Source organism: Bicyclus anynana, chromosome 21 (genome assembly GCF_947172395.1).
Source record: "Bicyclus anynana chromosome 21, ilBicAnyn1.1, whole genome shotgun sequence".
Classification (NCBI taxonomy): domain Eukaryota; kingdom Metazoa; phylum Arthropoda; class Insecta; order Lepidoptera; family Nymphalidae; genus Bicyclus; species Bicyclus anynana.
The window spans coordinates 1427448-1454775 of record NC_069103.1 but is presented as its reverse complement, the minus strand read 5'-3'; the positions used below and the strand labels follow the sequence as shown (position 1 = coordinate 1454775).

Genomic DNA, 27328 nt, shown 5'->3' with positions numbered 1-27328 from the left:
TATTTACACTTTATGAAAATGAAATTTTCTCGAGTTTCCGTTCAATGGAGAGTTCTTTGTAGCCTATATTTATCTCTGTTATCATAACTTAAAATCAGTGAGTTAGCGAACAGAGATCTGAGAGCTTGAGAGGTAAAGAGATAAAAGTTTTGACTTTCATTTGAATAATTGTATTCTCAAAGTTTTTATAACCTACGAGTATTCTTTTGTTTATAGATGTTACAGTTATCTTATGCTAATGTTGACCTTTTCTTTGTTTACTGTTTGTAGATAATTTTGTAAACAAAAAGAAATTTACATTTTTTTTCTAAAATTATAAAGTTTTTTTACATCTTCTATCAAATTAACTAACTAAATTTTTTTTTTACTTAAAGTAAAGCCCCAAAGTAAGCATACAGAGTAGCTTGTGTTATGGGTGGTAAGATATTTGATATTATAATTATAATATTAATATACAATTATATACTATATATAAATACTTATATAATGTATAAATACACACAGACACTGGAAACACTCATGCTCATCACACAAATATTTTCCAGTTGTGGGAATCGAACCCACAGCCGTGGATGCAGAAAGCAGGGTCACTACCCACTGCGCCACGCGGCCGTCAAATTCAAAATATTTCGGCGTACAAACTAACCACATAGTCAAATTGGCTATGTGGTTACTTTGTACGCCGTAGAAGGTACGAGAGGATATCTTGATTTCACTAGAACGGCAGCAAGTACTATAGAGAAAGAATATCCAAAGCTCTAGTAGGATCTTACCAAATTTGGCTAGACAGGGAGAACAACACTAGCGGAGAAGGGGTGTTAGTTAATTGTCATAGACGTCCTTAACCCTACACCATTGGTCACAAGTCCGGTGATCCGCTCGGGTTTTTCTCTCTGCCACATAATGGACCCAGCAACTGCACGGTGAACGCTAAGATATTTCGTCTCATGTTTGCAATACAAATTGTAATGACTATAGAAATAGGTGGCATTGCGGAACTCGGAGAGAACATTAAGCCGATGGTCCCGGTCTTTATTATTATCATCGTGATAGTGATCGTCACAGTATCATACATTATCAGCCTAAGCTTAGATCCACTAGCATTGTAGTAGCGTGATGGCTCTAAGCTTTAAATCTCTCTTAAAAGGAACATAAGTACCTGTTTTAAAACCCAAACAAAATTTTGTTACTAACAAAATATATTTTTAGAGGCAAGTTTAGTCGTTTAAGTTTAGATGGTTGGATATTCATTTAACGACGCTAGAATGGTAGAACGGCTCTGGATGAAATTTAACTTATTAGAGTCGACTATTTTGGCCCTAGCAAAGAAAAAAATGGGAGTTGTAAAGGGGAGGCTAGTACTAGTCAGTCTCCTCAACTACCAACCTCACCTGCTCGTGGTGCACCCTGCAGATGGACCGACGAGTCTCTGGCGACCGATAAGTGGCAGTATAACCATTCAGCTAGACTTCATAAGTGTCACAGACCGGTGTCGGGCAGCAGCGACACCGGTGCGAGAAGTCTAGGACTTGACCACCTGACCAACCCGCATGCCCAGTGTGGTCATTCTTTGGGCATCAACCTTCTATAGATGTCCTTTTACAATAAATCAAAATTACCAAAAACAATTATTAATTTTTTAAAATGTGTGTTTTGGCTTTGAACTTGGTTATATAATTGTCAATCAAACTTAAATTTTTTAGGAGTAGGGTAGGGTAGGGTTGGAGGAGGCCTTTGCCGATTGGCAAACGGACCTACAGAAAGTAAATAAAAACGAAATATACGAAAAATTTTAAATGTATAAACGATATAGTATTTAAATGTATGTAATATTTTGTATTGTATATACTATTGTAAGATATCCTTAATGAGGTCCGAATAAAAGGCTTATTTATTTTTTTTTTTATTTATTTAGGGTAGGGTAGGGATAGGAAAGAAGTGCACATAAGTCAAAGCGAAGCTTGACCGGGTCCACTAGTTTAAATATATGAAAAATGAATTTATATTTTCCTTGGTCACGCCATCACGCGTCAACGGCAGGACCGATTTCACTATATATTTTTTTTTGATGTGTTTGTTATTGTCAGGAGAAGGTTCTTATGACGGAAAAAAATTAAAAAGGGGTAGGGGTAGAGTAGGGGTAGAGTAGGGGTAGGGTAGGGGTAGGGTAGGGGTAGGATAGGGGTAGAGTAGGGTAGGGGTAGGGTAGGGGTAGGGTAGGGGTAGGGTAGGGGTAGGGTAGGGGTAGGGTAGGTGTAGGGGTAGGGTGGGGATACGGTAGGGGTAGAGTAGAGGTAGGGTAAGGGTAGGGTAAGGTAGGGGTAGCTTAGGGATAGTGTAGGGGTAGTTGAAAGTTTACATCGAGTTTCACGCGGACGAAGTCGCGGGCATCCGCTAGTTTTTTATAATTTGCATATTATAACGGTTCATTCATTAAATCTGGGCTCAACTATGTATGTAAAATGGTTTTTTAAACAAATATATATATGCCAAGCAACGGTACCTACGCAGATGAAGCCAAACACCAAATGTCATCCGATCATCCAAATTTCATCCATTAGTTTTAATCATCCAAAGTTTCATTTACTTGCTAGTGTATATCATAAATACTTTAACTTTGAATACAAGCACAGCCATAGGAAACACATAGTATGTTAATAGGGTACCTCGCAGCGCTTCCCCAGTTCCCATTTCCCGTTATCTAAGATAATGTAATTCGGATGTCAAGATCGTATCTGTGTGACCTATGTCGTGAGCGACCATTTGCGGGATGCTGCGACGCTACCTGGGCTATAACATATATGTATCTAGGGCGTGTTATGTAAATGCTACCTTTCATGCTTATTAGCTTACTAGCAGACGCCCGCGACTTCGTCCGCGTGGAATTTAGTTTAATGTGTTAATCCATCCTATATCTCAATAGCAAATTTCAGGTGATTCGGTTCAGTAGTCGAGGCGTGAAAGAGTAACAAAGATTCATACCATCAAAATCATCAGTTCTCCCAAATCTCGGGAAACCATGGATTTTTTCGGGATAAAAAGTAGCCTATGTGTTAATCCAGAGTAAAATCTATACACATTCCATATTTCAGCCAAATCGCTTCAGTAGTAGCGGCGTTAAAGAGTAACAAACATTGAAATTACACATAGAAATTACTCCCTATATAACCTCACAAACTTTACATTTTTTTAAATTTAGGTTATGGAAACTACTCCCTTATTTATATGTATAGAAGGTGGATAAGTGAGCACATTTTCAACGTATTTCCAAAGTTTATTTAAAGTTCGTTTACCTTAGAATTGTTAATATTCTCGCCTGTTGTTTTATTGTTCAAAACAACTTCCTTCAAATGAAGTTTTGAAAGGTCTTTGATGATTGTTGTTCAGTTGAAGTTATGTACCTAAATACTCGTAGATTGGTAGCTATTTACCTTCACATAAATTTAACATTCTAAACGATCTAATATCTTAGTGGCATGACTTATAATATTTTATTTTTGAAAAAAAATTGGCATATCTTTAACCCTAGATTACTTAACTATCCTACAAGTGACGTTGTAATTAAACATTCGTAAAAAATACGACAGGCAAATAAAACAATATAAATCAACGAATCATAAACTTAAATTATTTAAGAAATTACAACTATTTATTCTTTTCGGTTAAGAGATCACATATTAATGAAAATGTTAATTTTTTTTTACTCTACACAATTTGAACACACATTCATTATGTGCGCCCTACATATGGCTCTTTTACATTTCATGCAAAGAGTTGCCATTTTTCTAGCCTTAGACGGACACAGGGCTATATATATATATATATATATATATATATAGACATGTGTGTGTTTTTTTTTTTTTAAATAAATAAATAAATATACTTAAACAATACACATCACTATCTAGCCCCAAAGTAAGCATACAGAGTAGCTTGTGTTATGGGTGCTAAGATAGTTGATATTATAATATTAATATACAACTATATATTACACATAAATACTTATATAATGTATAAATACACACAGACACTGGAAAACACCCATGCTCATCACACAAATATTTTCCAGTTGTGGGAATCGAACCCACGGCCGTGGATTCAGAAAGCAGGGTCACTACCCACTGCGCCACGCGGCCGTCAAATATATGTGTATATACTATAATAAAGTAAAATCTTTGTAAAAAGTGATAAAAACAAGTACAACTCAAAACTCACACAAACACTAAACTTTCGTAAATTTTACGACAATCAATGTCAATATATCAATTCAGAAATCACATCCGACCACAATGACAGCGCATAGCAAACTGACAAATGAAATTAGGAAGGTTACTTTTTAACATCATCATTCGCACCAACAAAACACGGAACTTAGGTTTCCGTGCACATTACAAGTATCCGAAAGTTCGTCTGCCGCAATGCCTTTGTCCTTCTGATTACCGGCCCCCGGCTTCCGTTGCCGGCCTACTTTCCCTTCGCATCGCCTTTTGTCCGTTTGAGTGGCTTTTACCTGCACACTGCATAGCACTTGCATGGGAACGTTTGTTTTATCTCTTTTTCAACATCTCAACGTCATGCATCGTTTGCAGCTTGGCGATTTTTGTACTGATGCTGCTTTATTATCTTCTGTTTTATACGAATAAAATAGGTACGAATGCTTGCACTCTAAAAGTTGTTATCAGATCTCATAAAAAGTAAATTTTAAACAGCCTTTAAAGTTTTAACAATACTTTCTAACTCTATTACAGTCTAAAGTGTTCTGCGTAAATCCTAGTTTTAAGTCACAGTGCATTACCCACTTACTATTATAAATAAACGTGCTCGTCTCGGGACGCTCGACAAAGTGATAACTTAGACCCGCTGCCGTAAGCGTGAGCGAAAGGGAAGGCACACAGAGTGGCGCCGTAAAACGTTACGTTACGAAGCGGTTAACCCTCCCTTCATCATCATCATTGATGATTGAGATGCTGGACATAGGCATATTTCATCGACGTGCAAGCACAACGGTCTTGAGCATCCAGCAGCTCCCTGAAACCCGCTTGTTATCCTCGGTCCACCTAGTGGGGGGTCCACCAACACTGCGCTTTCCGATGCGGGGTCGCCATTCAGCAACCATATTCCGGGACCCCAACGTCTATCGGCTCTTCGAACTATGTGGCCTTCAGCTTCGCCACTCGCTCGTTAACCCTCCCATTAGAAGTTATTACCTAAAATAGTTTGATATGCGCGGTGGATTTACAAAACGGAGGTCCAGGGTTCGATCCCCGGCTGGGCAGATTGAGATTTTCTTAATTAGTCCAGGTCTGGCTTCGGAGGAGTTACCACCCTACCGGCAAAGACATACCGCCAAGCGATTTAGCGTTCCGGCACGATGTCGTGTAGAAAGCGGAAGGGGTGTGGATTTTCATCCTCCTCCTAACAAGTTAGCCCGCTTCTATCTTAGACTGCATCATTACTTAACAAGAGAGATTGTAGTCAAGGGCTAACTTGTAAAGAATAAATAAAAAAAAAAGGCTTCGGCAGTGGCTAGTTATCACTTACCAACCTACCGACAAAGACATACCGCCAAGCGACTTAGCGGTTCGGTACGATGCCGTGTAGAAACCGAAAGGGGTGTGGATTTTCATCCTCCTCTTAACAAGTTAGCTCGATTTCATCTTAGATTGCATCATCACTTAACAGGAGAGATTGTAGTCAAGGGCTAACTTGTAAAGATTAAAAAAATAAAGTTAAATGTGATATAATTTGTTGCAGGCACACGAGACATGAGACGCAAACGGTCGCTGACGGGCGTCGCTTGGTGACGCGACATGGCCGGCCACGTCAGAAGCATGCGTTGCATCCTCTTCACGCTGCTCTCCCTGTCCCTCAACAGGAACCTGGCCTTCGTCCTCGACAAGCAGAACCCGTACTCCCAGTTCCGCAAATGGAACGCTGGTTTGAACGGGACATTGGAGTTGGAGTTCAAAACGGACCAGCCAAACGGCTTACTTTTGTATACGGACGATGGGACTTACGACTTTTTTGAGTTGAAACTAGTGAATGGTGCTTTGCGTTTGAGGTACAATTTGGGTGGTGGTGCGCAGATTATCACTGTGGGGAGTGACCTCAATGACGGCCACTGGCATAAGGTTCAGGTGAGACATACATTTTATTGGACGATCATCATCATCTCTTTAAGTATCATTGGTACCTTACAGGGGCGATGGGTCCTAACAACGCGATTCTTATCGGGTCACTTTTGACGTGACAACGTCTTATAATTCGATGAAGCCTGCACACTCGAAAAGAGAAGACGTCATGTCCCTTGCTCTAGGGTTGCCAACTTTTTTTACAAGAAATAAAGTATATTCTGGTCTATGAAGATTATCAAATAGTATTTTAGAAAAACGAACTGTATTAACGAACTGTAGTAACGAACGGTCCGGGGCATGCACCTGCAACTTTTTAGTTTTGTGCATTTTAAGAAATTAAATATCACGTGTCTCAAATGGTGAAGGAAAAACATCGTGAGGGTACCTGCATACCACAGAATTTTCTTAATTGTGAAGAAGTGAAGTCTGCCAATCCGCATTGGGCCAGCGCGGTGGACTACTGGCCTAACCCCTCTCATTCTAAGAGGAGACTCGTGCTCAGCAGTGTGCCGAATAAGGGTTGATAATGATGATGATACGGCCAAGATAGAGAATTAGCCTGCTGGTCAAAAAATAGGGCGATGGCGATTTATTAGACGATTAGTTAGATTTATTTCTGCGCCTTTCATTCCGTGTACCAACTTAACCTTGACTTGATAATAGTTTGTTGGGGGAGTTTCATAAGATAATTAAGCTAAGGAAATTATCTATACTATTATACTTACCAAACTACTATTAGTTAGAAAATTACCATCTATATCAATTAAAAAACAATAAAAAATATCCTTGCCACCGTCTGGTGCTGAAAATAAATAAGGATAACCAGTCAGTATCTGCTAGTACAGCTATAAAATGCGTTTCGGAATTTAGGGGTTCCGCAGAAAAGAGAGCAGGGTTCTGCAAAATTATTTAATACCACAGATACCTCAGTGACGCTAACATGCGCCATCTTAATCTTATAAGGAATACTCTCGTGAAGGATTAAAGACAAAATTCAACCAATCTCAGCGCAACTGGAAATACTGCTATCTCTTTCATTAGTACGAAAGGGACAACTCTGATGCCATTGGACGACATTTTACTGATACCGATAGCGGCAAAGTGGCCAAAATACCTGGCCAATTACCAAGAAATAAACGTATAAAATAAAAAAATATTATTAAGAAATATTTTTAACACTTTACAGGTTGAATTTTAAAAATTCTTGAATTACATTATATTTCGTATTTCTTTTATGATTCATGATCAAATTTTTAAAACTGACACTCTTAAAATGAAGGACTTTCTATACAAACTTTCAACCCGTATTTCACCCCCTTCTATTTTTATTTCAGGGTCAAAAAGTACCCTATGTTTTGCTCCAAGGTCCCATTTACTATTACACCAAAATTCATCTTGACAGACAGACAGACAGAGTTACTTTCGCATTTATAATATTATAGTAGGGATTATAATTACCTGGCAAATTAATTGATTATGAAACACGGCTAAAACTCACGTGATATTAGGTCGGAGTATGCCCGACTAGTTTCGAACCCATACGGGGCCCTTAGTCATTAGCTGGTTCTTGCATCGCGGCACGATCCAATTTCAAAAATACCTGGCCAATGTTTGGCCAATGTTTGTTAACCACGTTGTATCTCCCAGGTGGCCCGGCGGGACGAGCAGACGTCTCTCTCGGTGGACGGCATCACGCAGAATAAGACGTCACGCGGCAAGGAGTTCGCATTCGGCAAGTTCAACACCAACTCCGATGTGTTCGTGGGGGGGATACCGCCTTCGTGAGTACACTTTACTTATACACACACACTGCTACAAACAAATCAAAATCAAATCAAAAATCATTTATTTCAAGTAGGCTCAGTTTACAAGCACTTTTGACACGTCAGTTGACTATTTGTAAAGATTCTACCACCGGTTCGGAAGGCAGGTTCTGCTGAGAAGAAACCGGCAAGAAACTCAACAGTTGTTCTTTTTAAAAATCATACAGTATTATAATTTACAATTGATGATAACATTACAATTTCTTATAGTTTTACTTTTTGTGTGAAGGTGGTGCATTGGCAGGTCCATCACAGTCTTGGGGATCTTGTTATAATATTATAATTATATAACACCTTGTTATAATGTTATAACATTTTTGATCTGGTGGCCAAGACTGGAACTAACAGAGCTATCACAATATCGGATTGCGAGCGTTCTCAAAGCGCAACTCGCAACGGATACGTTACGGGCGCGCAACAAACACGCCGCGTATCCGCAGCGAATTCGTTGCGGACGCACATTGTATTGTCTCGTACTGTCAGAAAAATACAAACAATATGAACAATAGTTTTTTATCCAGAAATCTGATTTTTTAAATAAAGGTGGTCCATTTCAGGTCCACTCTTGTACCCCATATCAATAAAATTTAAAAAATAGAAAGATTTTATTAAAATCTAAATAAGTGAATAAATCTAACTAAATAAAAGGAAATAAATAAAATTAAAACCCAAGTTTTCAAGATAAATCAAGATGGCGCCCATAAAGCAACTATGATATGACAATTGACAGGAAACGTAAAATCAGTGTCAAATGCGACAACGTCACCCAGGTCCGACAAAATACTCTCTACTTACGTTTCACCCCGAAACCGGAGCATCCTCAGGAGATGTTGACTCTACAACGTGCAATTGCACTTTTTCGCGGATGATAGCAAAATAAATAAATGTTTATATAATCATGATGAACTTCCGCAAAGTAACGCCTGCTTCTATCCAATATTTAAAAGCCCTGTGACTTTTTTCATTTACAAATATATAGATTTTCAATATTCAGGTATGGTCATAACCTTTGACGGCCTCCGTGGCGCAGTGGTATGCGCGGTGGATTTACAAGACGGAGGTCCTGGGTTCGATCCCCGGCTGGGCAGATTGAGATTTTCTTAAATTGTCCAGGTCTGGCTGGTGGGAGGCTTCGGCCGTGGCTAGTTACCACCCTACCGGCAAAGACGTACCGCCAAGCGATTTAGCGTTCCGGTACGATGCCGTGTAGAAACCGAAAGGGGTGTGGATTTTCATCCTCCTCCTAACAAGTTAGCCCGCTTCCATCTTGGACTGCATCATCACTTACCATCAGGTGAGATTGTAGTCAAGGGCTAACTTGTAAAGAATAAAAAAAAAACCAAGGTAGTTATAACAAACTGGTTTGGCTTTATAAAAAGTATAAAACGTGCGCTATAACAATTTTCAGGTCAGCGCGCTTTCAACTTGAAACTGCATCGTAAATTATTATCATTGTACATCAAGTGCCGGTTGTAATAGATTTAAAAACAAAATGGCCGAGTCAACGAGCCTTACTCGGCGTTTATTTTTTGTTAGAACGTTATTTTTCATAAAAAATCTTTTTTGTATATCAACGATACTTTACACTAGAGATATCGTATCAAAACTGAGGCGGACAAATGTGTATGTGTAATTACATATGTGTAATTGCCTTAAGAGCGCGCAGCGCGTCTGTGCGATATGGATAAAATTCGAAGCGCAAACGAGACGCCGAATTATGACTTTCACGTGAGTGAAGCACGGAGCGATTGACGCGCGGCGCAAATTTTATGACGTGAGCGCCAAAACCATTTTTACCTAATTGCAAGTAAATTAAACAACATAACGAAAAACAAAATGGCCATGTTCAAGATATATACTTAATTTTCTATACATAACAAAAATTTAAGAAAATAAGTTTGCTTTTCCTGAAATTGAAAAAGCAAAATGTGAGCAAAACATGTATTTAAAAAAAAATAAACTATCGAGAAAAGTTTTACAAATTGTGTATTTTGTATAGTCATAACAAAGCTAACACTTTGAAATATCATTTAATATCAACCAAATATCAGGCTCCTAATTTTTCCAGAATCTGAGATCCAGAACCATTTGTAACCACCAAATTACATATTGCACACTCTTAATTTCATTTAGTCGCTTAGTAAACAACGAAAGTTATTTAAACAAAGAATACATGAATATTGTCTACAATGTCGAGTTGTGTGTTCAGGAAGTCAAAAAACTATATAAACTTAGATATATAATGTAAGTAAACACAAAATTGTGCATGTGTGCGCTCAGTGGAGTAGCTAAATTCGAATCAATTTTAACGGTGATTTTGTTGGCATGTAACATATCTATGGTATAAAATATCGTTGCTAAAAGTTGTATTGTTAGTAGCATTGTATTTTTAAGGAAATTTGATAAGGTACGTACTTATAAATAAGAGTTTATAAATTACCAAACTTGCCTTCGGCGTAACGTTACCCTTTCGACCTTTAGGGTTGTCAATGAGGTTGAAAAATATATGTTTACGTATATGCATGAAACCCAATATAGCCGCCATACATTACGTGTTACTTTAACAAGGCTTAGAACCGTTCATGAGGTAGGGCTGTCAACTTTTCAGTAAAAATAATATTTATTAAGTTATATAGTGTTTATACGAGTATATGAAGCATATCTACGTATGTACACAGTGTGAAACCTTAGAAATACACTATATGTATATTTTATTGTAGCAACATGTATAACAAATCTTTACCGAATTGCAACTTATCATTCCTTAACACAATGAAAGACGTATACAACTCTGAGTCGAGCATTTTAATTTAATTTTTTTTACATATATTTATTTTTGTTCTTTACAAGTAAACACTTGATTACAATCTCACCTGGTAGTAACTTGTTAGAAGGATGAATATTCACACCCCTTTCGGTTTCTAAACGCTAAATAGGTTGGCGGTACGTCTTTGCTGGTAGGATGGTAATTATCTATGGCCGAAGCCTTCCATCAACCAGACCTGGACCTATTAATAAAACCTCAACCAGCGCAGCCGGAGATCGAACCCAGGACCTCTGTCTTGTAAATCCACCGCGCATACCACTGCGCTACGGAGGCCGCAAGCATGCATGCAATGCACATATAAGACGGAAAAAAAATAAAAAATTGCTGAGCCTAGTATTTAAAATATATTCGGTAAAAAACCAACAAACTCGACATTGTGATGGAGCTACATGATGCAACTACGACTTCGTTTTATTGCTAATTGCGTCCCTTGTGTGGCAATAAATTAAGATTCCTGTCATCAACCCATATTCGGCTCACTGCTGAGCTCGAGTCTCCTCTCAGAATGAGAGGGCTTAGGCCAATAGTCCACCACGCTGGCCCAAAGCGGATTGGCAGACTTCACACACGCAGAGAATTAAGATAATTCTCTGGTATGCAGGTTTCCTCACGATGTTTTCCTTCACCGATTGAGATACGTGATATTTAATTTCTTAAAATGCACACAACTGAAAAGTTGGAGGTGCATGGCCCGACCGGATTCGAACCCACACCCTCCGGAATCTGAGGCAGTGGTCATATCCACTGGGCTATCACGGCTCTAAAAATTAAGATTAATGCATGCGAAATACTTAAACATAGCCGCATATATGTAAACATAACCCTATTTACAACCGGGTAAAAACTGCTATTTCATTGTGGCAACCCTACTTAAATGTTCAACATAGAATCTACAGCAAAAAATGTGACACTGGGGCGAGCACGTTTGGAATGTGCGGCATTCCCTTTGCGATTTTGGCCTCGGAATTGCGGCGGTTTTTACCAGCCCGGCCCAAATACAGTGAAAGGGTAGTCTGAAATTATTTCGCGGTAAGTAAGACGGGGAAATAAAGCCGGATTACCGCTAAAAGGGGTACGCTCTACTAGCAAAACAAACTGGAACAATTTTCGTTATAATTGTCTATGTTTTTATGAACATACTTATATTTTCTTATACCCTTAATATGGTATGAAAAATCTAACTTCTGCAACTTATTGGCTGGCTGGACAGATTGAGATTTTCTTAATTGGTCCAGGTCTGGCTGGTGGGAGGCTTCGGGCTGTGGCTAGTTACCACCCTACTGGCGTACCGTAAGGCGTACCGTTCCTGTACGATGTCGTGTACAAACCGAAAGGGGTGTGGATTTTCATCCTCCTCCTAACAAGTTAGCCCGCTTCCATCTTAGACTGCAACATCACTTACCACCAGGTGAGATTGTAGTCAAGGGCTATCGTGTAAAGAATAATAATAAAAAAAACAAATGAAAATCAGTATTCCTACTATCGGTGATGATGTAAAGGTTCTGTTAAGGTGGTCGTCGAAGATGGATTCAAATGCTCAAAGGAACTAAACGGATCAAAACTCATTTTTCCGTTCTTACTCTCTCCTATTTTATTCTTACTTTGGTGCAATATGTACTGGAATTAGAGCCTTTAAGAGCTTGTTTTTAATAATTTTTTTAAAATATTATTTTGTAACAAAGATTAATAAATTAATTCCATGATAATACAATATATAAATATAAATACCTCCCTCTCTTCTCTATGTCTGACTCCTTATGTCAAACTCTTTTCTTGCAAGTCGGTACAAAATGTATTACACAAGATACACGACACTAATCCGAGATCAGACGTGCACAATACGAATTCCAATTACTTGTAATTTGTATAGCTTCGTATTAGATATCGATGTCCAGTGATCAGCGATCAACTTTCTTTGAGACGCTCTATGTACTCGTATATTTCTAGTTATTCTTAAAAATAAATCCATCAAAGTAGATTGTTATTTAATGTTTTAGTGGACTCAAAGGTGATTACAAAATTAAGAAAAGTAATGGCGAACAAAGGTTATGATTCACAACACTTGCCAGGACAATTTAATTAACAAATCAAACCGTAACCAAAATAAGACCCTAGAATGGCAGAGAATGACCTTGAGTGAAGTCACGTACTTGTGAACGATGTGTGTTGGGTTAAAGGCGCCTTTGACAGATATCTAACACTCCCCTTTTCCACTCAGTTCACTCTCCCCGCCTATCAACCAAGTAACCCATAAAGAATTACACAACAAGAGATGTGGACGGCTCGAACGCCATGAGCACACTGAAGCCGTCCATACCGCAAGTCGTTGTAACACGGCGATAACAAATGATTTCCTATAATCAGGAAACACTTTATTAATCACTTTCAACGTTTAATATTTTTTAATAACACACTAAGTCTTTTGAGAAATATGCGATTTTTTGAAATAAATTTAAAAATGTCACTGAACACAGAATTTCAGATATTAATTATGATACATTATTAGATTGTTTATTACTAATATTTCATTATTCGAGCAGTGATTAACGTTGACAGTTCGTTTCACTCTTAAAAGTTTGCCGCGATTCACGATAGTAGTAAATATTATGAACGTCATTATGTAACTGTCACAGTACCCATGTTATCTGAAAAAACACTTTACCTTTAAAACATTTTACTTAACTACTACAATATAAGAAACTTTCTAAACTTGTGATAATATTATGAAGACCTATTTAAGTCAGTGGCAAAAACCGTCGTTTTCGTAGTATTCAGAATGCGTGGGCGATCTTTGATACTTTGTACAACGTCGGTTCAACAATAATATTGAACTTTGTACCGCCCACGAGTTTCGCAACCCACTCGTTTTCTCGTAATACTGTTGTTATTCTTTCAGTGGGTTAATCTTAGTAATAATAGATAACATTGGAGCAGTATAAAGTCTAAGCTCCTAACCCCTTTGTATTAGCTGCCTTGTAAACCATTAAAATATACACATACTAGAGGAGTGCGAATTCGGTGTGTGCTTTTATTATTTTACTAGCGGGCGCCCGCGACTTTGTCCGCGTGGAAATCGATGTAAACTTTCAACCCCTATTTTATCCCTTTAGTGGTGGAACTGATCAAAATCCTTTCTTAGCGGATAACATCTCCCTGCATGCCTAATTTCAGCCCGATCCGTCCAGTGGTTTGGTCTGTGCGTTGATAGATCACTATGTCAGTCAGACACCTTTGAGGTTTATATATTTAGATTTATTTAATATTCCACAAAATACATACCTAAATTTAACCCTAACCATGATGCAACACAAACCACAGTTACTGTGCAGTTGTGCACCTCGTTAAAAAAATAAATAACAAATTATAAATATTTTATTTGCCCAATTTTATTTTGACTTTTTTGAAAGTTTGTCAGTTTATTCTCCTATCTATCCATCTATATATATATCATATCTTCTATATCTATTTATATCTATCTATACTTATAATACGAATTCTGTACATTTTGTACATTCTGTACATTGAAAATATTTTGAAAATTTTTGTTTGGGGGGCATTATATAATCGATACTGAAGCTAAACATATTTTGTATTTTTAGCTTCAGTATTTTATAGGTCGAACAAGCCTGATATGAAAAGTCAGGTCCAAAGTCAAGGTTTGCACCCTTGAAACCTGCTACCTTCCAAAGTAACCACAGTCCGAATTTTTGATTGACTACAGTACTTTACTAAAACTTTCATAAAATTAGATATCTACGGCAACTGGCAATCGTAGGCCCTCAGTATATAGGCGTTAAAGTAAATCTTAGTTACACGTAGGCGTTAAAAATTAGCACAACAAACACTTAGTTAAAATTTCAAACTGACGTTGAGTTAGGTAGCAGGGCTGCACTGGGACGCATTAGGGGTAAACTTTGCGCTAACTGGCCAGCTATAACTCTCGGCTTGTACAATTAAGCATAAACTTCTTGCAGGTGGGAATTGAAAGAAATATTTTAATAGCCTAAGGCTCAAATTTGAGTTGTGCGAATTTTGGATAAGTACATCATCATCATCATCATCATCATCATTAGCTTAGGGAGAGGCTACACGGTGCCACTGCGGCGCCCTGCATACAAATATCAATGATATGCAATGATACACGGTCTACTAGTAGTAAATACGATAAAAAATACTTTAGTGACTATCACTAAAGTATTTTTTATCGTATTACTATTTACAGGGATCCGTAAAACATTTTTTACGCATGATTACCAACAAGTTAATTTTTCGTGGGTAGCTTCATCTCGATGAAGCTTCATCTAGATGATCAACTTTTAGGAAATAAAAATTTCTGAGCGTCGGTACGGGACATCGAGATATTCCGTTCCGACGCTCCGAAATTTTAATTTCCTGGTAACTCAGTAAGCTATCAAAATCAAGAATTTTCGTAAATAAAAAAGTTAATCGTCTCTTGGAGGTAAAGCTACTCACGAAAAATTAACTTGTAAGTAATCAGGTGTAAAAAATGTTCTACGGACCCCTGACTATGATAAATTGGTAACAAAATAAATTGAACTCAATAGAATGATACCCGTATAAAATACACTTGCCGGAAATATATTTATCCGAGTAAAGGCGCTTTCACAACTCACCAGACGCCGATTCATAAGTACTAATATGCTCATTTTAAGCCCTAGTGTGAACCAAACGCTAGAAGACAAACTTTGTAGTGTAACTTCTTGGCATGACATCCCATAGAAGATTTTTTATTCCATCACTTTTTTTTATTTTATAGTAATAATAAGAGCCATGATATGACCTCTACCTCTGATTCCGGAGGGTGTGGACTGTGGGTAGTGCAAGATTGTGAGAAATCGTGAGGAAATCTGCATACCAGAGATTTTTTATAATTCTCTGCTAGTGTTAAGTCTGCCAATTCGCATTGGGCCACCGTGGTGGACTATTGGCCTATCCCCTCTTATTCTGAGAAGAGACTTGAGCTCAGCAGTGAGTCGAATATGGGTTGGTAATGATGATGAATGAATAATTAATTAAATGGATGGCTCATTTTTGCACAAAGCTTTGTTGTCCAGCGCGGAAATGCAGCCAATATTCTAGCCAACCATTCCACGTGGATACGATTTGTATAGCTTCATTCTATTATTTAAAAAAAAAGTTTGCGTCAGGACGCCCGACAGAAGTGAAACCTTAAGCCTATTTGCTGTATGCGTGAGAGAAAGGGAAATCAGACAGAGTGGCACCGTAGCGCGTTACGTTACGAAGCGGTATGGGAGGATACCCAGAAGTTATCACTTCAAAAATATTGACGTTCTAAGTGGAACATTATCCACTTGCTTATTCCCTCAACTACTCGTAAAATAATAAAAAAATGTTCATGTTTCAGATGTCTTTTTTTTTACTTTTTTTTGGGCCAGATTTTATTGTAGTATGAACGCTTCCTAAGGGTTAGGTTACGAATAGAACGTACGGTTCGGACGGCCATTTATCTTTCTTTGTTTTTCGCAGTCTAACCCGACATAAAGCTTTGGGTGATTTTGACTTGTGTGTGGGATAAATCTAAATGGAACTAGTGATCACAATAATATTATAAAGGTGAAAGTTTGTGTGGTGTGTGTTGTGTTAGAAATAGAAATAAGTTTTACTCTCGGTTAACACATAGCCAATCCACATTGGGCCAGCGTGGTGGACTTTTGGCCTAACCCCTCTCATTCTGAGAGAAGGCTGGGGACTATAAATAAAAAATCGATTCTTAAGGAGTAAACTCCAAATATAGCATCTTTTACTCGTTGATAATGTAGCTCTCCATTGATGCAACATTTTTTTAATTGGTTCAGGTGTAAGAAACAAACTCTCATATTCTTAATATTAGTTGTCATTATCGTTTGTCAAATCGCTGGCGATTCCGCCAGAGAGATCATTTAGGTGTATGTAGAGAAGCGTTATCATAAATCGAGCTAACGCTGATGTAGTCTAAGAGCTAACAGTGATGTAGTATAAGAGCTAACGAGCATTTTTGCGGTCGCAGCACGTCCGTCGCATTAGCCGGGCCGTAACTCACAGCGCTGCATGGCACAGCACATTTACACACCGGTGTAGACGCCATTATCTGCTGCCTGGCTCGGATTACATTCATATACACCACTATATCATTGAGCCGTGATAGCTCAGTGGTTATGACCTCTGTCTTCAATTCGGAAGGTATAAGTTCGGGCATGTATTCCAACTTTATAAAATATCACCAGGGTTATTATGTAAGTTTGTGTACCATTCAACTCAGACCAATTGTAGAAGGACCTGTATCGCACTCATAGTCACGAACAAAATTGTCTGTCATTTTCAGAGGAAAACGAGCTTAGATTTGGTATATATCTGATACTAAACTAGAAATTTTTGCCCGTTTTTTACACAATTCAATTACACAAAAAGGTATTTTTCGGAGCTCTTTAACCGACGAACACGATTACAACTATTTTACATCGATTAGGTAGAGACAGTTTTTATAATCGCATTAGATCGTTGATCATATACTTTGACAGAAAAGTAACGTCAAGCGAGGCAGGTCCTATAAAATAATTGGTCTGAGACCATTCAATGAATCTACTATCTATCTACTATCACTACATCGTTTTTCGTCGTAGTTTCGTTTTAGTGATCATCTAAAGCAGTTATTTCAACGAAATAACCTTGACTGCACCATTTTACATCAAATCGTAATGTTTTTTAGCTTCTACGATCATCTAACATGATTATTTCAATGGAATTACGTAAATAATTTACTAGTTTTTTGTTAAAATAACGTAACTATCGACTACTACCACGATTATACTATTTTTACTTCACGTAAAATGACGATGATTATGTCATTTCGTTAAAAACACAATGTTAGATAATTGAAAAAAAGAATATACGATATAAAACGATGTAGTGACTGATTGTTTGAGTGGTACACCGAGTTACATAATAACCCTGCACATTTCTCAAACGGTGAAGGAAATTCAGCGTGACAAAACCTGCATACCTGAGAATTTTCTAGATATGACCAAGGCATTTGACTATGTAAATCATAAATTACTTTTAAGAAAACTAGAAAAATATGGTATAAGAGGTAAAGCTCATCAATGGCTTGAATCGTACCTAAAAGATAGAATGCAGTGCACTGAAATATGTAAAATAAATAATAGTGCTAAGAACAAATTTAGATCTAAATTCAGAATAGTTCAGAGAGGCGTGCCACAAGGCAGTGTAATGGGTCCGTTTTTATTTCTAATTTATATAAACGATCTTCCAAAATGTGTAAATCATTCTTGCATTTTATTTGCAGATGATACAACAATATTAATAAAAAATAATAACATTGATCATCAACAGGTTGTAAATGAAGCACTAAATAATGTGATAGAATGGTTGGGACAAAACTATTTAAAAGTTAATTTAGGAAAAACAAAAATTGTGCAATTTCACTCCTATCATTCAAATAGGGCTCCTTTAAGTGTTCACTACGATAATATAAATATTAGCGAAACTGATATGAGTAAATTCTTAGGAATTATATATGACAAGCACTGTAGTTGGAAGCAACATGTCAATGTTGTGTGCGGTAAATTAAATAAATTCGTTTATGTACTAAGGAGATTAAGAATGACAGTGTCTAAGGAAGCTGCAATAACTGCTTATCATGGCTATGTATCTTCAGTCCTCTCTTATGGGCTTCCTATTTGGGGCAATTCTGTTGACGTTGAAAGAGTTTTTAGGACACAAAAAAAGTGCATTCGAGCTATTTTTGGTGTAGGACCGCTTGTAAGTTGTAGATCACTATTTAAACAGCTGAATATATTACCGCTACCTAGTATGTATGTAAGAGAGATTTGTATTATTGTTAAGAAATACCCTAACTACTTTAAGCATAAAGACGGAAATAACCAAAGATTCCCTCATAAAATATGTCAGCCAAAATGTACCTTATCTATATTCAAGAACAACGCTTACTATATGGCTATAGCGGCCTTTAATAAGCTACCCAGTAAGTTGCAAGCAATGCCTCTCCAAACTTTTAGGAAAGAATTAAATAAATGGCTGCTCGAAAAGAGTTTTTATAATATAAATGAATTTATCAATTTCATGAAATAATTACATTATGACATAAGCAATTTAATCTATTAATTTTCATCATCGATTTATTTTTCATTTTCTTTTTCATTTAAAGTTTTGTTCTGTAAATAGCAAAATTTTATTTATGGTTTATTATAATAAAAATTGATAATAAAAATTGTAATAAATATATGTTAAATTTAGGTTGAAATTTTTATTGTAAATTTTCACATCAAATAATGTTATAAGGATAAATTATTGAAATTAATATTTTAATTGTAAAAATTTTGCATACTGTAATCGGTTGAATGTATAGGTGACTCAGTAATTTTAAGACCAAAACATGTACCACATTCTAGCAAATAAATGATTTGATTTGATTTGATTTGATTTGATTTTCTTAATTATTTATGAGTTCGAAGTCTGCCAATCATCAATTTAGACTTATGTTTAACCATTCTCATTCTAAGAGGAGACTCGTGCTCAATAGTAAGCCGAACATGAGTTGTGAATAATGATAATTTTATAGTGGGGCTTTTGATTGCCCAAACAACAAACAGACAGCGCTCTGCTCACAATACGCGCCGTCTCAAGGACTACTCTAACTTCTATGTGCAATATTATTTATTATTGTACTAGACATTATTCACTTGCTAGAATTTAACCATTTCACATTATTCGTTATGTTTAGGTCTGTGAAGTATAAATAAATAGGGGTAAAAAGTCAAAACGCAACATAGGACGTATCGTTTTTCATATTACTTGTACTCTCCGCCATTCTAAGGCAACTTTAATAATAAACAAAAGTAAACAAATATGTTTTCTTTGATTTGAAACATGCTTTCTTATTATAATAAGATGTTGTGACGGCTTTAATAGAGTGTCCCAGTTATATCAGATATGAATAAGAAAAATATTATGATGTCTCTGTAAGAACACAAACCAACAAATATTTATTTTGTTAGTTCATTTGATAGCTTATTGGTGCAGGTAATATAGTCCTAAGTTTGAGTCATGGATGCGTTTATGGAGTGAATTAAAACTAAGAATTAACAGAATGCCACCTAATTGTTATCCATGAGGAAGGTACCAAATACACTGGCACTATTATCCCTCTGGATGGCAAGCCCTTTTGGGTCAAATAAGCGTCCTACCCTTTGGGTCAATAATATTTTTTTTTTTTGGTATCAGATGACCATGGGTCTAAAGTCTCAAAGGCAAGCGCCGCAAATACATAGTCATTAGACATAACCGAGTTTTTTTTATTTTTTATTCTGTACAAGTTAGCCCTTGACTACAATCTCACCTGATGGTAAGTGATGATGCAATCGAAGATGGTAGCGGGCTCACACCCCTTTCGGTTTCTACACGACAACGTACCGGAACGCTTAATCGCTTGGCGGTACGTCTTTGTCGGTAGGGTGGTAACTAGCCACGGCCGAAGCCTCCCACCAGCCAGACCTGGACCAATTAAGAAAACCTCAATCAGCCCAGCCGGGGATCGAACCCAGGACCTCCATCTTGTAAGTCCACTGCGCATACCACTGCGCCACGGAGGCCGCCAAACGCTGCCAACATATCTACGCAGGTTGCGTCCCATACGCATAAAGCCCCGTAGAATACAGTACTTATTGTCCTGTCGGGCCTCTAGTTGATTTTCATATTTTTTACATGAAAATTTTAGTTTTTTAAATATTTTTTGACAATACGATCGAAAACGCCTATCTGCCATGATGGTCTAAATTGCAACTGTTACATGACGTCACTATACCAAATCCCTTAAAAACGGAGCGTATGACAAAAGTATTAGTAAACAATTAGTTTGACGTTTAGTACATGAAGTAACATTGTGACTTCACAAAATGGACTTCAGCGTTTTTGACGTTTGGAAAATTTGAATAAATACATGATGTTTAAATAAAGTTTACGAAACTGTATTTAAATTATTTATAAAAGATTATAAAACTTTAAAAAACATTATAAAATTTAGAAATCCTTAACTTTTAGTAATTAATCCTGCTAATATTATAAACGCGAAAGTTTGTATGGATGCTTGTTACTCTTTAACGCCGCAACTACTGAATCGATTTGGCTGAAATTGGCAATTGAAATAGATTTTAATCTGGATTAACACATCATGCAACTTTTCATGTCGGAAAAATCCAAGGTTCCCGAGGGATTTGTGAAAAAATATTCCACGCGAACGAAGCCGCGGGCGTTCGCTAGTGTCGATATATTTAGGACCCTTATTCCATGTGCTATGCCAAATTAATATTGTTTTAAATTTTATATGAGTCAACTACCCTATTGCGTAGGTATATCGGCAGTGGCTAGTGCGCGAAAAGTAATGATGCATTATAGTTATTTTTTATTTCAAGACATCAGTAAAAGTTCGAAGTCACACTAGATACATCCCCAAGCCTTTTAAGAGCACGTTATACACTCTGTACCAGTCATTATTAATGATCGTTACAGAGACAATCATTATATTGTCGATGCCTCGCGGTTTCAGCCGTGTAGTACCCGTTCCTGTGGGATAACGGAGATAAAATAACGTAGCTTGGTAAAAGAATATGTGCCGGTGTCTAAACAATAATGCTTTTATTATCTAAACTTTGGAAGACAAACGACATAAGCACTAAAACTTTAAACTATATGATGCTTGGACTAGCAAAGCCGGTGTAAGGTACAGAATACTTTGTGTCACTCCCTCACGTATCTAACTAATGTGACTTACGTGTAGTGGGTGCTAACGTGGAGGGGATAGCGTATAGATTATTTTAATGAAAGTTTCTTGGAGGACTGTTGTTTTGGAGTTATTTTTAAAAGAACATCTGATTCTTATTTGTTTTCGATAGTTTATCAGGCAGTGCTCTTACCATAGATAATACGGTTGCCAATTATGGAATCGGTACCTTTGTGGCTTTGGATAATATCAGGGATTCAAATCCTTCGTTGACCAATATAAAAAGCATTTTTTTTATATTTTTATGCGTAATCATGCGGAATCATGTCCAGTCGCCAAAATTTTTAGCTTCGTGGCTACCCTTTGCTAGATACCCTAAAAACTGATATTTATTTGTGTTTCTCGAAGTGTTATATAATGATTTATTTATTTTGCTATCATCCGCGAAAATTCGGCGAACCCATGCGACAACGTCACCCAGGTCCGACAAAATACTCTCTACGTACGTTTCACCCCGAAACCGGAGCATCCTCAGGAGATGTTGACTCTACAACGTGCAATTGCAAAGCAATTTTCGGGGTGAAACGTACGTAGAGAGTATTTTGTCGGACCTGGCTGACGTTGTCGCATGGGTTCGCCGAATTTTCGCGGATGATAGCAAAATAAATAAATCATTATATAATCATGATGAACTTCCGCAAAGTAACGCCTGCTTCTATCCAATATTTCTCGAAGTGTTGTCATGAAAGTAACTGGCTTATGGACTTTGGATTTATCCAACGTCAAAAAATAAGAAGAATTAAAATTAGTTTTCCGTGAGATAATCATTTAAGTTTTAAGTTTCCGTGTCTCTGTTTGCGAAGTGTAGTTGGTTTTATCCAACGGTGTATGAGTTTGCTTGTTGGGTTAACTATCTATAACTATAAAAAAAGTCGTGTTAGTAACACTATTTATAACTCAAGAACGGATCGATTTGGCTGACAGCAATTGGTGGAGAGGTAGCTTAGAACCAGGAGACTGGACATAGAATTCTTAAGGTAGAGCTAGTTAGTGTAGGATAAGGTAGAGGTAGGGTAGGGTAGGGAAAATCCAAATCAGGAGGGCATAGGTTCGAATTCGGTCCAGGGCATGCATCTCCAACTTTTAAGTGTGCATTTTAAGAAATTAAATATCACGTATTTCAAACGGTGAAGTCAAAACACTGTGATGAAACCTGCATACCAGAGAATTTTCTTAATTCTCTGCGTGTGTGATGTCTGTCAATCCGCATTGGGCCAGCATGGTGGACAATTGGCCTAACTCCTCTTATTCTAAGAGGAGAGTCGAGGTGAGCAGTGAGCCGAATATGGGTTGATAATGATGATGATGATGATCTCTGTTAATTCTTAGTTTTAATTCACTCAATAAACGCATCCATGACGCAACCTTAACTATATTACCTCTTATTATAACATCGAGCTCAGCAGTGAGCCGAATATGGGTTGATAATGATGACGATGATGAGGGTAGGGGTAGGGTTTCATGTGGACGAAGTCGCGAGCGTCCACTAGTTACTATTAAAACTACAACCTCAGTTGGTGAGCGAGTGCGAGAGCCAGTAGTAAAGTGTTCGTGCGACCTATTTAGCTTCCTTTCACAGCAAACTGCGGAGCAACATCCTCGAGACGCTGGGAGAGCTCTTTAGCGTCGCCTTATCTGTGTTATGGCGTTTCCCCATGCATTTTAGACTCGCATTGTTATTTTAGAAAAATACAATGCATTTTTTTTTGGGTCAGCTCTGTATTTTTTGTAGTCCATTGGTCAAATTTTGTGGTTTTCTTTAAAGTCGTTCAACGTAACAGTTATAATTTACATACAAATGAAAATTTTACTTTAAAGGATTACATTAACTGTAAAAAAGTGTCAGTCATTGATTTGACCCGCGTAAAAGTGGTTGCGTTTAGAATCTTCGTTACTTATCTTTGCTATAAAGTTACTAATTTATTTCATAAAAAACTTAAACGTAATTCTAAATAGAATGGCTGTAAAGGCTTTAATTCGGAATGCTTATCGCATACGTAACTCAGTCGTTTGGTTGAATTCCTACTAATATTATAAACGCGGAAGTTTGTATTTATGTGTGGATGCTTTGTTACTCTTTAACGCCGCAACTACTAAACCGATTTGGCTGAAATTTGGAATGGAAATAGATTTTACTCTGGAATAACATATACTTATTATCCCGAAAAAATCCATGGATCCCGAGGGATTTGTAAAAAAGTAAATTCCACGCGGACGAAGTCGCGGGCGTCCGCTACTTTGCTATATATGTAACAAGAAGTACTAACTATGTATACAGAGTTCTATCTACACTATTAAAGTTACAAAAAAAGTTTGTCATACAAATATTGTTCCTACTATATATTGAAGTAGGAAATTCTTTTATGGTGGTTTAGTGCATGCCCTATACTATGTGCGCTGTAGCATGGTGCAGGTGACAGTTGCTTTATGACGTCCATAACACTTACTATTATCGTGAATCAAGTCAAACTTTCAAGAGTGAAACGAACTGTCACCCGCACCATGCTGTAGCGCACGAACTGTAATTTGTTTATTTTCGTTTTTAAATGCCAGTAGCAAATGCTAGTAATGCCTTGTGTAGTTGTCCCCAAGTGGGGCGTAAACGTATTTCCAAATCCTCTGGGTCACGTCGACTACGTCGTAGCGCTACGAGCGCTACGAGTGCTACGAGAGCTACGGCGCTACGTAAATGCTACGTACTGTTAGTTTCGGCTTATCGGTGTTTATAAAAAAAAACACTTTATTAACTAAAACTGAACTTTATTATTTATAATTTAACTATAGTTCGACAACAAACTCTATTACTGTGGATCACTATGTTTCGCGACTCGCGAGGACCTGCAAAGGGTCTATAGGCGGCTAGTATTACCAGGGGCTTAGCCTTGTTACTTAGTCCAGACCGGCGGGCATAAACCAGGTCCGTAGCTGGACAGCAATTCGGCTAATCACCAGAACGACTGAATGTTTAGAGGCAGAGCTACGGTTTATAAAGCATATATATTGCTGACAGAACATTTATATCTGTGTCACAGCTCTGCACTATGAATATAGAATTTAGGGATGTAACACCTCCCCTCTTTAAGACGAAGCATCATAGTAAGTAAGATGTGAGTAGAATATTACAATAGTGATCCAAGTATTACAATAGAAGAAATAGAAATGAAAATTAGGAATAACATAATCATATTTTTTCTTTTCCTACATAGGTAATAATATTTAAGATTATACAATCACAAAGAAATAGAAAATAAAAAACTTACAAAATAACATTTTCTTATTATTACAAAAGAACCAGTGTATTAAAATAGCAAATAGTATATAGTAGACTTATGTAATAGTATAAACCAAACATGAAATGGCATTTAATAATTTAGTAACAGTATTAGTATAATAGTAATTATGGAAAAGTACTAAACATAACATTTCAATGTAAATTTCTCCTTAGGAAAGTAGGAGAGTTCTCTGAGCTACTATTGGATTCGAATGCTCTATTATGTGTTTCATAATCGGAACTAGTATTAATAGCTTGTATATTTTGATTAGGTTTAGTATAGCAGCTATTAAAAATCTGAATACAGCAACCAGAACTAGAATCTAAACTATTATTACGCCTTCTTCGATTACAACATTTTTTATACATTTTGAAAGAAATATAGCATAATACGATTAAAGATACGAGAGTTGTACAAACACTGAAATAACTTCCATATTTAATATGGTAGGGTTGGTTTTCAATCTTTTCAATTTCATCGTTAACTTGATTTAATCTATGTGTAACGTAATGCAAAGAATCTAAGTTTATATGAGATAATTTAATTGGTGTTAGATATGGAAGCGTAGAATTTATTTTCTTTCTGGAACAGCAATCGTCATTTATAATGTTAAAGTTAGGAGTAGGCATATACAATGCAGTTTCGTATTCTACTGAAGGAGAGAATTGCAAGAGTTTATGAAAAGCTGTGCATCCTTTTGGAAGCTTGAGAATTCCTGTTCCAATTATATCATAGTCGTTAATACTATTGTTACATTTAACCGAGAGCTTAGCTATGTTGGATTGAACATATATCCATTTATTATTACTAATCGTTTGCCAAACGTCAATATCACTAACTACGTTTTTATAATCACATGTGTCCGGTATTTTATTTATGTAAGCACTTAGGATTTGCACTTCACACGTAGGATTTGCGACACTAGAATGCACATTGCCTAATTTGCACAGGCGATAGTTATTTGTTAGAGTTTTGCAATCACTGATCGAGTCTGTCATTGAATACAGTGATTTATCGTCTGTTATTGCCAAAAATTTAGCGGTAGGGTTGATCATAGCAAAGGAATGTGGGTTATTGATATCATGGGCAGTAGGAAGGGCATAGACATGGTACAAATTATATTCTTGTAAGAGAACAAGAGGAATTTTAACAACAAATACTATTTTAGAGTCAGTGATGAAACTAGAAATTTGGGATATATCTAAAAGTATGTGCATATTTTCTAAATTCAAGGGTAAGGGAAAATTTTGGGGAACTTTATTTTTATTAGAGTTTAATTCATTATAAAGTTGCATAGGAGATAGTATAGAGGGATGGACAATGTTTTGTTTACCGAATAGGATTGCGTCAATGATATCCTTGAGGTTAAAATTTAAAGTCATTAATGAGCTTTCTAAAGCACTAAAGGTCATTGTGAGATGTGATGACGCTTCTAATTTATTTGTAGTTTGCAAAACGTTATCTAGGATTTTATCTAATTTTTCTATGTTACTATTAAGTATTTGCTCATTTTCATTTAGTTTCTGAATAGTATTGTTAAATGTACTAATAGTAGAAGAGATAACATGAATATTTTCTTTCATTAAAGATGCAAGATGTCTCTGGTCATCTTGAATTGCATTTATAGCATTAGTAAATATTTGAGCATCGTCTTCATCTAGGGATCCAAATAGTTGTTTAAGTATGGGTCCACCAAAACCGAACCATGAAGACCTTTTAGAACGACCTTTTTCCTGCGTAAGATGAGATAGAGATTGATAATTATTTTCAACATTTTTTAGAAGTATTTCTAAAGGACTAAGTGTGTTAGAGCAATCGGACTGTATTTTAGCAGATTTATAACTATGGCAAGTTTCTTTTACGGTATGTATAACATTTTTAATGTTTTCTACATGAGGTTTTATGTAAGATAAGTCAGTAAATGTAATAATATTCCAGAAGTTATTGTAGTATTTTAAGATTCCTAGATTATCGAAATATAGACCTGGGCTATCGACTATTGGCGTTATTAACTCGGTTGTGGCGATGGTGCCTGGCGCGATGACCCTGGAAGAGAATTATCGTGGGCTAGTTTAATTTGATCGAAGTGGTAACGGATCTTACGTCTATTAATTTGAATGGTGACGTTATTATTATCATGGGTTTCTATGATTTTAAAAGGACCTTTCCAGACTGGGGAGAGAGCTTTACGTAATCTGTGATGTTCTCTTATGTAGACCATATCTCCAACGTTATAGGTTTTTTCTTTAACATGTTGATCATAATAACGTTTTGATCTTTCTTTACTTCTAAGTATATTTTCGCTAGCTAAATTTCTAGTGGTATTCAATTTATGTTTTAGATTTTTGATGTAATCAGGATAAGTGGCTGTGGGACTTATGTCGTAGATAGAGCTAGGTAAATAGGGTTTACAACCAAATAGAAGTTCATGAGGA

At 36.7% G+C, this 27328-nt stretch overlaps 1 protein-coding gene across 1 annotated transcript in view; it reads left to right on the top strand.

The window, feature by feature from the left end:
* LOC112044628 (neurexin-1) overlaps window positions 1-27328 on the top strand; it is a 204980-nt gene that overhangs the window by 16341 nt on the left and 161311 nt on the right. The window contains exons 2-3 of the mRNA XM_024080528.2: window positions 5755-6137; window positions 7782-7915. Of these exons, the coding sequence (XP_023936296.1) occupies window positions 5811-6137; window positions 7782-7915 (461 nt within the window). The 5' untranslated portion in view covers window positions 5755-5810. The remainder of the gene's footprint in view (window positions 1-5754; window positions 6138-7781; window positions 7916-27328) is intronic.